General features: G+C 42.2%; 1 protein-coding gene across 5 annotated transcripts in view; it reads left to right on the top strand.

Moving 5' to 3' along the window:
* The window catches only part of ENOX1 (ecto-NOX disulfide-thiol exchanger 1), a 590,187-nt gene that overhangs the window by 549,661 nt on the left and 24,826 nt on the right, over positions 1-15,700 (top strand). For all 5 annotated transcript variants that reach the window (XM_024755644.1, XM_024755643.1, XM_024755640.1 and 2 more), the window contains one exon: positions 3,143-3,245. In XM_024755644.1, coding sequence (XP_024611412.1) covers positions 3,143-3,245 — 103 coding nt within the window. The remainder of the gene's footprint in view (positions 1-3,142; positions 3,246-15,700) is intronic.

Below are 15,700 nucleotides of genomic sequence, written 5' to 3'. Positions count from 1 at the left end.
TTAAAACACACCCATATTAACTTTCAATTATGTCTCTGGCAAAATGTATAACAGAAGCATTCACCCATCTCATTAATTCTGTGACTCTGTCAGCAATAGTCTGAACTTTTTAAAAAAATTTATTTTATTAAAGTATAGTTGACTTACAATGTTAATCTTTGCTGTACAGCAAAGTGCTTCCGTTATACATATATATGTATATGTGTGTGTGTGTGTGTGTGTGTGTGTGTATATATATATACACACACATTCTTTTTCATATTCTTTTCCATTATGGTTTATCACAGGATATTGAATATCGTTCCCTGTACTATACAGTAGGATATCGTTGTTTATCCATCCTATAAATAACAGTTTGCATCTGCTAATCCCAAACTCCCACTCCACCCCTCCCCCAGTTCCTCCCTTCCCCCTTGGCAACGACAAGTCTGATCTCTGTGTCTGTGAGTCTGTTTCGTAGATAAGTTCATTTGTGTCATATTTTAGATTCCACAGATAAGTGATATCATATGGTATTTGTCTGTCTCTTTCTGAAGGATCTGAGCTTTTATATCATGCCTGAGGCAGGCTTAGGCTCTAGGACGCTTAGTCAGTAGTAACGCTTTTGAATGGTCACAAGTTGGTCCACTTCACTAAATGGCGTTAAAGACCCAAGTCTCTTGTTTACGTGCTTGGACACACCTTTGACTATAATGGAAATGAGAGTTCCCCTTCTGTAGGCTCTTGAAGCCACCTTATTACAATATGCAATTGTAACTGGAACCTGCCTGATGAGCTTAAGTCTTGCACCGCTTCCTGGCAGAGCTCTTCTTCTCCCTCCGGGGGAGTCAGAAAAGCAGCAACATCTCCACCCTGGACAGAACTCACAGTGGTACCCAAAGGCTGAACCATCTGCCAAGCCTTGGTTCTGTGCTGGGCCAGGCCTGCTGCACTGCTTGCTGTTGGAGCCTGGCAGAGAGGTGTGTCTACTCCGTGGTCACAGACGAGGACCATGCAGGAACGCACCATTTGTGGTCGGCAGAGCATAGGCTGCAATATTCAGTCTCAAGAAATATTTCCACAGACTCTTAGTTTTCCATCCTCATGTAGCCAGCCCTAAGACATCGTCAAAGTAGCAGTCACTGGTAAGGCCTGTCTGGCTCCTTGTAGACTTGTTGATCCAGTAGCACCTGCTGGAGCCTGCTCAAAGTGCCCTTTCTTTATGACTCCAACTTTGGACATGGGACAGGAGCCTTACAGCACCTTGACTAGGCTTAGTCTGGCCTGCCCTTGCCATCTCTTGCTGGTTCCTGATGCGCTGCCTGCCCTCTGTGGTTCATTTTCCTTAAAAAACCTGGATCCTTAACTGTGTGATGGCCTCAGGACACCACTCAGTGTTGGCAGTTAATGTGGGCCTGTTCTCTGCTAAACTCTCCTCAGTAATTTCATTTGAACCCAGTTATCATCCAGGCTGTTAACAGATCACCCCTTCCTGGAGAGACCGTTTCCACTCAGCCATTAGCTTCATTATTTATATTTTTCTTAAATAATACAATCATCATCCTAGTTAGTATTTTTTTTTGGACACACCTTTGACTATAATGGAAATGAGAGTTCCCCTTCTGCTCTGTTTCCTCCTATACCTCTTCAAGCCGTTAAAACACATCCATATGATATTTCATCACAGAAGGAATTCCCTGTGACTTCTCTTTATAAAATATTCTGATCCCGTCTACATACACCTTTGGGTTTGTTGTTTTCAAGTTCTGGATTGTGTTTCTACTGGGACTGCTTCCCAAGATCCCTTTTTAGAAGTATAAGAGCATCTTTCTAGTGACCTTTTAAGTCTAACTGGCTCGGCTTGCCTTGGACCAGTCTTAATTTGAATGCCTTCAGGTAGAATCTTTACATGCTCAAAATGCTCCCAATAATTTCCTATATTCTTTTATCTGGCCAACTCTGTTAATTTATATAAACTAGCTAAATATCTATCCTGTAACCAGTTCCAGTCCTGGGAACACCTGCCAAACCATCTAAGTTGTCCTTTGTCCCTCCCTACCTACCCTTTGTCCTTCTGACAGAGTCCTTATCATCTAATGGAAACAGTATCCTTAACTCTTTGTCCAGTGTGCTAGTCCTTCTTTAAGGCCTATCTTAAGTGAGAAATTTCCCTCCAATGAGATTCCACTACCCTAATGATTCTACCATCCCATATATGCAGGTCTCTGATCATTAAATTTGATCTCCTATTAAATCATTCTCCATTTTGAGTCCTAATATCAAGTCTGGGAGAATATGAGTTAAATCATTTTCTCTGTTTTTAAATTAAAAATACTAAAAGAGGGCTTCCCCGGTGGCGCAGTGGTTGAGAGTCCGCCTGGCGATGCAGGGGACACGGGTTCGTGCCCCGGTCCGGGAGGATCCCACATGCCGCGGAGCGGCTGGGCCCGTGAGCCATGGCCGCTGAGCCTGCGCGTCCGGAGCCTGTGCTCCGCAACGGGAGAGGCCACAACAGTGAGAGGCCCGCGTACCGCAAAATAATAATAATAATAATACTAAAAGAACTAAAAATAGTCGAGCCTCAATGTTTCACATACTGGCTTGCTGTACAATTCTTCATTTCTAGTTTCCAGAGAAAACGATTCACCAACCTTTGCTTTATCTACCTTTTGCAGTTATGTATAAGGACATAGACTTACTCACCTTAAACACTCCTAACAACAGTTCTATCTCACCTTCCCAATAGGCCCTGCTTCCCCACACACTCACACAAATTACTTGCATAGTATTATAAATGAGTCTGTATATGCTTTTCAGGAAATTTTTTCATATTTGAAATAAAAACTTTGTTAAAGTAGCTAAAGTCAAATAGTTGTTGCTAACAGTTTTATCAAAACATGGATTAAAAACGTAAGATAATTGCACAAAATGTGCCACTTTTGCAAAGAGTTACTTAGTTTGCTGGGAGCAGTAGCTAGGAGGCTAAGTTTTAGAATTACTCGTCTACTCTTGGGCAAATAGATCAATCACTTATAAAAGTTGATCTTCAGTTATAAATGGACGTGATTACCTCTTTTATAGAGTTTAAAAGACCTGGTGGCTTTTGTTGGAATGCACAGAATCTACATAAACGCCTATATGTTTTTGTTTTTTAACTTTATAGGAAATTAATGTGTTGACAGTCGCATTGGTCAACCAAGACCGAGAGAACAATATTGAGAAAAGAAGCCAAGGCTTAAAATCAGAGAAAGAAGCTCTGCTGATCGGTAAGGAACTTCTGTTTTCCTCATCTGTTCTCTCGTAGGTAATAATTCACTTACACAATATTTAAGTAATTCACCTCCAACTTGTTAATTTAAAAGCTTTGTCAGAGGTAGGATTAACTTCATCAAGATTGTATTATACACATTTCAAATTAGGGGCATGCAAGCCAGTGGGGACTTTGCTCTTCTGTAGCTATGTATATTAGTTGGTTATCCAACGTAAAACTGAGTACGAGGAAAACAGATTAACTTGCATGTCACATGTTATAAATCTGAATTTCAAAATGTGGACACAACTGGACGCCAGGTTGGGTTCAGTGCAAAAGTTTCACACCAAGCCAGATCCCCAGGCTCAGGAGCGGCCGCGTCCTGAGGTCAGTCCCAAGGCCAGACCTGAAATGCTGATGATACAGGGACATCTAGACTACAGTGCTAGGCCAATCTAGGACAGTCTAGCCAGGCTTCCCTGCCCAAGTCTGGACTCATTTATCCAAGATAAATAAGACGAGCTGGCCACTGAGGGAGGGGAAGGAAGAAGCAAGGAAGTTGCTGTTCACCTAAACATATTCAGTTGCCCCACGAGATATATCTAAGTTGGCTTTTTCTTTGTCAGGACCAGAGAAAGCTCTAAATATTCTCTCTTTTCTTATGTATTTATTTTTTATTGAAGTATAGTTGAATTACAATGTTGTGTTAATTACTGCTGTACAGAAAAGTGACTCAGTTATACATATATGTATACATTCTTCTTCGTATTCTTTTCCATTATGGTTTATCACAGGATATTGAATATAGTCCCCTGTGCTGTACAGTAGAATCTTGTTGTTTATCCATCCTGTATATATACCGGTTTGCATCTGCTAACCCCAGACTCCCAATCCAACCCTGTCCCCACTTGATAGTGACCAGCGTATACAAAAGCAGTACTTAGTCTCATAAGGAAGTCTTCTCAGTGGGGCTGTGGTGGTACCGTGCCTGGGACCCCACCTTCGAAGCCTGTATATTTAAGGCCGTCTCCAGAGTTCTCAAATCCAGAGAAGGAGAAGCCACCAGCTTCACTCCCTGATGCACAGCATTGATTCAAGCTGCACCTTGGCACTGACCCCAGTGTTAGCGTCCAAGTTTAGCCTGGCTCCTCTATGGCAATGATTAAGAGTGAGGAACAAGGCTGTTGTACACGAGACAAACTGTTCTTCTGTGGTTCGTTATCTGGCAGGAGTACCGCCTGGTTGCAGTTTCTAAATATTGCATGCACTCACCTCAAAATGACAGGTGCATCAGGTCCTGTAGAAGCTGGCACAGGAGGAATTAAATTCAAAAGAGAGTCCCAACTTCATCCATCATCTATAGATTTTCTCAGCTACAAGGTTATTGAATATGACATCAACTTAGAGCTACTCCAAGGAAAACCAATTATTTCTTTTCCTCTGTGATGATATACAGCTGTGATAACATGCCATGCACAAATTTCATAAGACATGCTGATGTGCTCTCGGTTCCAGGAACCCAAAATGAACCCGTATGCAGTTAGCAACTGGAGTTTTCTCCTATTGGAAAATGTGTCAAACTCTGACAACTGTTTCTCTTTCGCTCAGTGTGACAAAGTTGTGATTTCCCCCATGATACTTTCAGGGTATGAACAGAGCACGTAATTAATGATCAGCAGTAAACTCTCCCTCTTTAAGTCTGAGTAATATAGACCGCTTGACGGTAAAAAAATGGAAATGGGTATCCATTTTCTTTATTTCCTTCCTCTCACAAAAGACCTCTGCTTCTCCTTTTATGTTCTACTTGGAGAACTTAGTTCATTTACAATATCTGCTAAATAGTTACTGTATATATAGATAGATGGATAGATTATATATATACGCACACTTTATGTTATTTTACATATATAAATTTATTTACAGTATTTATATTATATATAAATTACTCTAGGTGTAGACACGGACACACATACACACACACACACACGCACACACACACACACACACACACAGGTCTTCCTCAATTTATGATGGGGTTACATGCCGATAAACTCATCATAGGTTTAAAATATGTAAGTCAAAAATGCATTTAATACACCTAACCTACCAAACGTCGTGGCTTAGCTCAGCCTACCTTAAACACGCTCAGAATACTTATTAGCTAACAGTTGGGCAACATCTAACACAAAGCCTATTTTATAATAAAGTGCTGAATAGCTCATGTAATTTATTAACTACCCTGCTGAAAGTTAAAAACAGAATTGGTTGTGTGGGTCCAGAATGGTGTGTCGGTTGTTCACCCTCATGATCGTGTTGCTAACTGGGAACTTCGTCTCAATACCGCCGTCCAGCATCGGAATATGATACTGCATATCACTAGGTGGGGAAAAGATCAAAATTCAAAATTGGAACTATGGTTTCTACTAAATGTGTACTGCTCTCGCACCATCATAAAGTCAAAAAAATCGTTAAGTTGAACCATTGTGAGTTGGGGACCATGTGTACACACACACACACACACACACACACACACGACACAAACATTTTTTTTCAATCAGCCACCTCACAAGTTTAAAAACAATATGCTTTACACACTGTAGGTTAATGGGAGTAAATACGAGGGTTACGTTTATAACATGTCAACTCTGCTGAGGTCTCTAATATTAGAAAAAACTTAAAAATTGGTAAATTCAACTGTGTTTGGAATTTAAAATTTAGTAAGTCGGGATCTTCAATAAAAATTAGGTACAGCCAACTCCAAATTTTCCAGGCCTTTTCTCTCACTTTTGGTCTCTTAAACTGGTCCCTTAGATTAGCATTTGAAAGTTCAGCATTGAACAAAAGAAAAACAGCATGTGACACTCAATTTGAATGAATATATGAGACTTGTTAGGTAGAAGGGAGGCTGGAGACTTAAGGTTTGGTTAAATTTAGGAATTTAGTTTTCCCTCCATTTCTCCATTACCTCTCCACCACAATATTTTATTTTACTCTGTTTAATGTAAGTTTTATTACAGATGTGACTTCCTGCCCAAACTCTACCCCCAAATTCCTAGGTACTTACACTGTTTTGTAGTCAAAGAGAGAGTAAACATTCAAAAGAATGCCAGGGTAGAGAAGAGTTTCCAAGACTGGCTAAACAGATCTTGCCGAAGGGTGCAGTTGTCCCCGCCATTAAACGTGCCTCTCTGCTAATTGAGTTTGGCCGTTCATGTTTTGTAGAAATCTAAATGTTGGGACCATAAAGACCTCTCCTGCAGCTTCTGGAATCCAGATAAGGACTGTGATAGAGACGGAATGACAGAATATGGGTCCAAAACTGCTCTGGACCAGGCTAGAGAGAGAAGGGAGTTTCTGGTGCTGGGGCTACTCTTTTCTGAAGAATACTTGTGGGGAGAATGATTCTGGGAGCCCCCTGGACTTCTGATACATCTGGAGGGGTCAGGAATACTCTGCAATTTCCCTGGAATCTTCCCTTGGAATAACTAAACCCATATGTAGGGTAGGCCTGCTCTAAGTCACTCTGAAAGGCTAGGAGCACAGCAGAAAATCTCCCTTGTATTGGAAATGCTTATCGGCAAAATCTTCAGCACGTGTAGATGCGCTATACGCAAATATATTCAGGTAACCCCCTGTTGGGACACACAGATGTTATATAAAAAATGCACAGTGGCACAAATCTTGATTGCCTGGAAGAGAAAAGGGGAGTGAAAGATAAGCTATTCAGATGGATCTCATCTACAGAAAACATAAAACTGAGGCTACAGCTTCCTAAATAATGAGCAGTCCTAGTTACTTGTGACATTAATTTATCCGGACAAAAGAGTATATTCTTTCCAGAGAGTCTCACGACCGTCTTATAAAATTGGTGTCTTTAAGACATATAAATTTTATATACATTACAGAAGATCAATGGAATTTCATCAGTAACACTACTTGGAGCTTTGCAGATTTCGATCCTGAGTCCCTTGGGAGACCCACCATGCTACCAAACTTTCTGCTTGACAGTGAACGTAGCATCAAGCGCTATGTTCCAACTCAACTAAAGTAGCTAGGCCCTTAGGAAGCACTTCATTATTGATTGCTAGATTATTTATTATGCAATCAATCCTTGTGAAGACAGGTTGGCATATAATTGAACCTAAAAGAATTACATTTTTATGGGAGTTTTGGAGGGTAGCATTTTATATCTCAAAACTGTATGCTAACCACACATTAGGTCAGCTTGACATTGCCTAGTGTCTATGCCAGAGCTCCTCGTTCCTTCCACATGTGCCCTACATGTTGGATTTGGCATGCGTTGAACTTGTGTGGGAGAGGATGAGTCAGTACTTCTGGTTTAGGACCAAAGCTCTGGAGCCGTGTTTGGTTGGAAACCCCTGGCTATTGTTACGAAGGAGAATGGATCAAAATTTTTTATTGACAGGCAAATAGCTCTTCTGAGGAGATGTTGACAGTCTAACCCTGGGTCTGTATCACTCCATCTTCTCTTGCTCTTTAATTAATTCCAACACAACACATTTCCAATCCCAGCAGCCCTGACAGGCACCCTGTCAATGCTGGTCATCATTGTAAATCCCATCCAAATATAGTCAAAACCTTCTCAACAGCTCTGTTTATAAAGTTGCTGTTCCAGACTCCCCCAGGCCCCGGAGAACCATCCTTACATTCTTAACGATCAGGCAAGCTTCTTCACATACCATCGTGACTCCTCTGCGGATCAGGACATACATATTATGGGGAACCAAGGTGACTGTTCACATCAAGCCCCTCCCCTCCTACCACCACCACCACCATTTCCATCACTCTCACCATTTAACCCATCTCCTCACAGCCAGCCTATATCTGAATTGGAAATGTCCCCCCTTATACATGGGTGTTAGGAAACAGATGAAGGAGATGTAGAGAAAAACACTTAAAGAAGGTTGAGTGGCGACTTTTTGGTGTTTTCAGTGAATAGAGTTGAGGCTATATTTAGTCCACCTGAGAAAAGTAATCCGGGGAGTGTGTTCTTGTCTGAAAGCTACTGACCATAAAGAATGAGTCATTGACCTAAATCTTGTTTCCAAGACACAAATGTCCATATCAGTAAATCAACAAACATTTGTCAAGAGCCTACTCTAAAAATTACCAGCCTTCATTGTGGAAAAGAATCATCTGGGCAGCCTGTTCAAAAGACAGAATCTTTGTCCTCACACACAGAGATTCTGTTTATTGTAAAACTAACATCCAAGGTGATACTGGAGCAGTCACCTCTGGGACTGTGTTTTGGGAGCTGGTGGCCTGCCATGTACCAGGATGTATAAAATGCTACCCTCCAAAACTCCCATAAAAATGTAATTCTTTTAGGTTCAATTATATGCCAACCTGTCTTCACAAGGATTGATTGCATAATAAATAATCTAGCAATCAATAATGAAGTGCTTCCTAAGGGCCTAGCTACTTAGCGGACGGTGGTGATAAGGTGATCTCTTCCCTCAAGAATTTTATAGACTAGTGAGAAAGAAAGTAGTTAGTGACCATGAAACTAAAATCAGAAATACAGAGAAGGAGCTATTTCTGCTGCAGATGCCTTGTGGGAAGAAAGGACAGTTGAGGGAGCCCTAAAGGATGAATAGAGTTTCCTCTGGTTAGATGGGGAGTTGTCAAGGCCATTTCAGATACAAGGAACAATTTACTGAAAGGCCCAAATACAGTCTCAGGAGTTTAGTTAAAATAAGACAGAAAGACAGATATTTTTTAAAAAAACTAAAAACCTAACTGTACAAGATCAGGTATTATAATCACCGAATAAGTAGGAAAAAGGGCTTTTTGGAAAATTAAAGGTTTTTAGAATCCCAAGGCACTTAGAAACATCAGACCAAACCACAAGTGTTTGCTCCCTCTTCTGCTACCCACTCCCAGTCTTGTCTCTCTCCACGTCTCGTAAATGCTTTGTCACTCTGCAGCCACCCACAGACAACTGTCCCCTAGTGGCTTAGTGGGAGACCCAGATTTCACATAACCCCTCCCTGATGGCTCTCAACTTCTGGTCAGTCCTCTGTAGGTTTCCAGCTAATATGACTGTGTCTAGAGACATCTATTCCTCTGCAGAGCTGAGATTCCTGGAAACAGATCCAAAAGAATGTTGCTGTGATTTATGTCAGAGTGTTCTGCCTGTGTTTTCCTCTAGGAGTTTTATGGTATCCAGTCTTACGGTTAGTCTTTAACCCATTTTAAGTTTATTTTTGTGTATGGTGTTGGAGAATGTTCTAATTTCATTCTTTTACATGTCGACGTCCAGCTTTCCCAGCACCACTTGTGAAAGAGACTGTCTTTTCTCCACTGTATATTCTTACCTCCTTTGTCATAGATTAATTGGCCATAAGTGTGTGGGTTTACTTCTGGGCTATTCTGTCCTGTTCCATTGATCTATATATCTGTTTCTGTGCCAGTATCAATACAATTTTAAGAATAAGAGTCCACAAGAGAAAAAGAAATCAGTATATTATGTTGAGGTAGGTTCCCTCTGTGCCCACTTTCAGGAGAGTTTTTATCCTAAGTGGGTGTTGAATTTTATCACAAGCTTTCTCTGCATCTACTGAGACGACCACATGGTTTGTAGCTTTCAGTTGTTAACGTGGTGCATCACATTGACTGATCTGCGGATACCGGAGAATCCTTGCGTCCTGGGATAAATCCCACTTGATCCTGGTGTATGATGCTTTTAATGTGCTGTTAAGAGTTGATTTCGTAGTATTTTGTTGAGGACTTCTGTATCTATGTTCATCAGTGATACTGGCCTGTAGTTTTCATTTTTTGGTAAAATATCTTTGTCTGGTTTTGGTATCAGGGTGATAGTGATGGTGGCCTCACAGAATGAGTTCAGGAGTGTTCCTTCCTCTGCAATTTTTTGGAAGAGTTTCAGAAGGACAGCTGTTAACTCTTCTCTAAATGTTTGGTAGAATTCGCCTGTGAAGCCATCTGGTCCTGGACTTCTGTTTGTTGGAAGTTTTTACATTATTGATTCAATTTCAGTGCTGGTGATGGTTCTGTTCATGTTTTCTGTTTCTTCCTGGTTCAGTCTTGGGAAATTGTACGTCTGTTTCAGAAGGACAGCTGTTAACTCTTCTCTAAATGTTTGGTAGAATTCGCCTGTGAAGCCATCTGGTCCTGGACTTCTGTTTGTTGGAAGTTTTTACATTATTGATTCAATTTCGGTGCTGGTGATGGGTCTGTTCATGTTTTCTGTTTCTTCCTGGTTCAGTCTTGGGAAATTGTACCTCTCTAAGAACTTGTCCATTTCGTCTAGGTTGTCCATTTTATTGGTGTATAGTTGCTCATACCAGTCTCCTGTGATCCTCTGTATCTCTGTGGTGTTCGTTGTAACTTCTCCTTTTTCATTTCTGATTTTATTGACTTGGCGCCCTCTCTCTTTTTTTCTTGATGAGTCTGGCTAAAGGTTTATCAACTTTGTTTATCTTTACAAAGAACCAGCTTTTTGTTTCATTGATCTTTTCTATTTTTTTCTAAGCCTCTATTTCATTTATTTCTACTCTGATCTTTATGATTTCTTTCCTTCTACTAATGCTGGGTTTTGTTTGTTCTTGCTTTAATTGCTTTAGGTGTAAGGTTAGGTTGTTTGTTTGAGATTTTTCTTGTTTCCTGATGTAAGCTTATCTCACTATAAACTTCCCTCTTAGAACTGCTTTTGCTGTGTCCCGTAGGTTTTGGATCGTGGTGTTTTCGTTGTCATTTGTCTCTAGGTATATTTTTATTTCCTCTTTGATTTCTTCAGTGATCCATTGGTTGTTGCAAACACTTCTGATTGGTTTCCCAGTTTCCCTTTTGTCTATTCACCATACAGCAGCTTGAATGAAAATCTGAAAACATAATTCAGCTCCTATCATGCCCCTGCTTAGAACCCTCCCATTGGTTTCCTGCTATGTTTAGAGCTTAATCCAGCCCCCTTACACTGGGGCCCTGCGTGACCTGGCTCCCCACCTACCTCTAAACGCATGCTGCACCACTCTGAAGCCAAGTTTGTTCCTGCCACCCCATTTCCACCTCAGGTCCTTTGCACTCGCTGGTGCCTATACCTGAGTCACCTTCCCCCAGGCTCTCTGTGGCTGACCCCTCTTCATCTGACACACGGACAAATTCACCTTCCTTGACCTCCTATAAAGCAGCCCTCCACCAAGCTTGAGGATACTCCCCACTCCTGTCTTATTATCTGTTTTGTTTTCTGCAATATGCCCACCACTCTCTGAAAATATCTCCTTTTTTCATCTTCGCATTTATCGTCTGTGTTGCTTACCTAGAATGTAAGTTCTCCAAGAGCAGGAACCTTGTCAGTCTGGGCAATGCTGTGTCCCTAGAACCTTGGCATGTAATTGCTGCTAAGGAAATGAACCAGTAAAAATCTAGCACTACTTGGTTAATTGAAATGTCACTCCCTTGGTCTCGGTGACATCTAAACATGAGAATAAACTAGATGATGTTGGTGGGAAAAGCTCAGAATGCCTTTATGTGCTTGTTTAAATGGGCCTCTTCCTAATGAGGGATTTGCCACATGTTGTCTGGAGCTGGTTTGTGTATCTTTCTAAAGTAGTGTTTCAGGCCCTGAACTGTACAGGAAACTCAAGAGTACTGACAGCCTCCTCTATTCCTTCTTTATTTTCTTAAATTAGCTACTTACAGTTGTATTTTCCACTGTTGGGAAGCCCATTCTTCAATGTGGAGACCTCGCTTCTCCATGGAACCGGCCAAGACCAATTCTCGAGTCATCCCTTTGGAGACCCACCAGTTCAGCAATGGCTGAGCTCTCCACCCTCAGTTCCTAGTGCTCCTTTTACCCAGCCTTTACAGTGTTTATGGTCTTCCAGAGAACCATAAATAGTTTCCAATTCTGGGTTGGTAGCATTTTTCATTGGATTTTGAGTTACAACTATCCTTTTTTTTTTTTTCCCCCCCATTCTCAGGAAATATCCCAGTTCCTTTAAAGGAGCTTTAAGAGACTTTAGTTTGATTGTTTAGGAAGCTTCCCCAAAGTGAATCTGATCCAGAGCCAGGGCCTAGAAACTACATTTTCTCAGACGCCGTGACTGATGCTTCTGTGATGCCACTGGCATGGGCAGGATCAAGGGGGGGAGGAGGGGTGCAGTACTTGGGGGATGATGACTAAGGGTGTTCCCATTTCCACTGCATCTCTAGCGATACTGAAGAACTTGGTTGCCATCCAGAGGAAAAGCTTGGAAAACCTTTATTTAACTACCTGCTTTGACCCCACATGTCTTTAGTGGCAACTGCTCAACTTTTATAAGGAAAAGCTAATGGCTTGTTAATATCAGCTACCACCAAGATGGTTCTAAACACTCTCCTAGGGAAAAATACTCATGTCCGGATTAGGATTTCTAATCTGATTTTAGAAAGATATATAGAAATCACATGTGCATTTTCCCCTTAGCTTTATGAGCAAAATAGTTTCAATAAAAAGTTTCCATGCCCAAAATATCCAAGTTACTCTGTCCTGAATTCATAACAGGATGAGTTAAGGGCAGGAATCACTGATGAATAATTCCTCAAAGTTACCTGGTATTTGAAAGAGTACTACATCCTTGGTTAGTACTGGTAGCAATTTTTAAGGTTCTTATTTCTCCTGATTTGTCAATAATAGAAGAGTAGAAATTTTAAAGAAGTACACTGGCCATTCTCAGTTCGAGAGGATAAGTTCATTCAGCGTACACGTATTGTAACTGTATACTATATTCCTGCTACTGAACCAGAACACACGAATACTGTCTAAGGGCAGAGTTCCTTGGGGTTACAGACCCAAGATTAGGGCTGTGGGACAGTAAACAGTGAGGGAGGCCGTCATCACAGAGGCAAGAAAAGCGGCCACCCCAGGTCCTCCCACTTCTGGTATCCCTGAATTTCCTCCTTCATCTTCTTAGGTCAAGAGTTGTCTGGGCTTCCCTGGTGGCGCAGTGGTTGAGAGTCTGCCTGCCGATGCAGGGGACACGGGTGCGTGCCCCGGTCCGGGAAGATCCCACATGCCGCGGAGCGGCTAGGCCCGTGAGCCATGGCCGATGAGCCTGCGCGTCCGGAGCCTGTGCTCTGCAACGGGAGAGGCCACAAGAGTGAGAGGCCCACCTACGGCAAAAAAAAAAAGAGTTGTCAGCCACTCCCCCATAGCCCCCACCCCTATCCTCTTCTGAACCATCCTATTCATTCTATTGGAGGCATTTAACTAACTTCATGTCACACTCCCAGGGGCATTTATAGGAGAGGCTGCAGGTTATCCAGGAGATGTTGATGATTCTTTGTCCTGTAGGGATATTAACATAAAAAATGTTCTTCTCTATTTGCTGGGGCCCTGGGATACTTGAAAGGCTGCTCAAGCCCGTCTACCTTCTGAGATACCCCCTTGTCCCATGGGAAACTCACACATTCTTGTCACCCAAGGCTACAGCACCCCACCGCCTCCCCTGTGCTCGGCTGGCACAAAGCCAGATTAGTCAGTCTGCGGCCTAAGCAGAAGTCCAGCCAAGGAAAGGAATGGGCTTCGCCGCCTTGCAGGGCCCCCCCCCATACCCAGTCTCTACAAGCCGCTCTCTTGAGGCGCTCCCTGGGAGCATCGCATTTAAGAGAAGAGAAAAGCTTCTCACTGGGAACACCCTTGCCTTCTCAAAAGCCAGCCAGCACTGACTGTTCCTCCCTTCCCCATCCTCCTTTCCTCCTTATAGGGGGCAGGGGTCTGCCTACCGTTCATTGGAGGCTCTCTGTGGAAAGCAGTAGACATAGCACCACTTGTCCTCAGCCTGGGACAGCAGGGAAAGCCCCACTCACCATCCTGAAATAGAAGCAGTTCCCCTTGGGAATTCCCTGACAGTCCAGCGGTTAGGACTCGGTGCTTTCACTCCTGAGGGCCCAGGTGCAATCCCTGGTCGGGGAACTAAGATCCCACAAGCCATGCAGCTAGGCAAAAAAAAAAAAAAAAAAAAATCAATTCCCCATAAGAATTCTGCCCCCTCTCTCCCACTTAAGGAATGCAAATGGAAATGTTATTTTTTTAAATACTTCTATTCTAATTTATTTTCTAAGTAAATCATTCATGGGATTCTATACTTTAACTCTTATTGGTAACGCACTGACTTACAGTGCCACCTCACGAGATTTGAGAATTTCAGACACAGGGAAGTAGTTGCCAGGTCTATACAGTTAAAACATAAATTATCAAAGTGGTAGGAGAGGGGACAAAACAATCCCACTTACGTATATTAAAAATGGCTATTGGCCACTTAAAGAGATTAAAACTACCATTGTTACCTTCTGTCATCACCATTATTTCATAAGAGAAGGACATTTTAACAAAAAACGAAGAACATAATCTCAGAATCAAACAGTAGTTCCTTATATTTCAGGGAAAAGGTCAGTCTCTGAAGACTGAGGTTTTAGCTTTATGGAGAAATGTTAACTAATCGTCTCTGTGTTCCTCATTTCACTGTCCACCAAGAAAACCCACATAAAAGCAGCGTTCTGAGGATAGGTCTTGAAAGTACTTGTGTAGACTCTTTGGGTCTCTGCTCTCAGCCTAAGGATAAACGGAGAACTTTTCTTTAAAAACCGACACTCATCCAGAGCATCGCAAGCATCACACAGGAGATCGGGGGGCCATGAGACCCTATCCCAGGTCAATCCAAGGCCACCTGCAATTCATAGCGTGACTTAGCGCGGAACGATGTGCTTGCCCTGTGGGTCTGAAGCCTCTGACCTTCGGCTTTCGAGCACCAAAGCATCACAATAAACAGAACGTTGAGACCTTATCCTCAAATTCGATTCATCTCAAAGCCTGTTTCAGAGAGAAGCCAAAAGTGTCGGTCTGAACCCAGTTTCTTGACAGATAGAAGCATACAGCCTATGGAGCTGACGTCCTCATTTTCACCATTTTGATTCTGGTTGTAAGACCAGGGAGGGTAGGAGGGTAATGCTTTTACGTCAGCCTCGACGCTACCGTTCAGCTTTCCATCTGTCCGTGCGGTGTTGACAGTTGAATTTCACGATGGAAAAGCCCTCTGATTTATAATCAGACTCCAGCCAAACCGTCCGTTCCTGGGCCTTTTAAAATGATCTTGTAAATTACAGCAGCGAGAAGGAGAGAGCAGGCTAGCTCCCTTAAAACAACAGCGAGATCCAGGGGGTGACAGCAGAGGATTTGTGCCTGCCTCAGTGGCAGTGAGGGGAAATATGGATTAAATCCTCTTTGTAACCAGCAGCTGTAATTATCAGGGGAATTTGACACAGCTGTAGGAGCCGTTTGCCTACTGCAGTCTAGTGAGGGAAAGAAAAGGGATCATTTTATCCTTCCAATAACTACAAGTTTATATTGGCAAATCAAGCATAAAATTGGTCGTTGAAAGGCTTCCAGGAGCCTTTGTTTAGAAATACCTTCATTCATCCATGTGTTTTCTTAGAGTCTCGCTTTTCCAACTA

The sequence above is a fragment of the Neophocaena asiaeorientalis genome, unplaced genomic scaffold, assembly GCF_003031525.2.
Source record: "Neophocaena asiaeorientalis asiaeorientalis breed wild unplaced genomic scaffold, Neophocaena_asiaeorientalis_V1.1 scaffold59, whole genome shotgun sequence".
Classification (NCBI taxonomy): domain Eukaryota; kingdom Metazoa; phylum Chordata; class Mammalia; order Artiodactyla; family Phocoenidae; genus Neophocaena; species Neophocaena asiaeorientalis.
The sequence above is the reverse complement of the archived record's forward strand: the minus strand, read 5'-3'. Positions and strand labels throughout refer to the sequence as shown.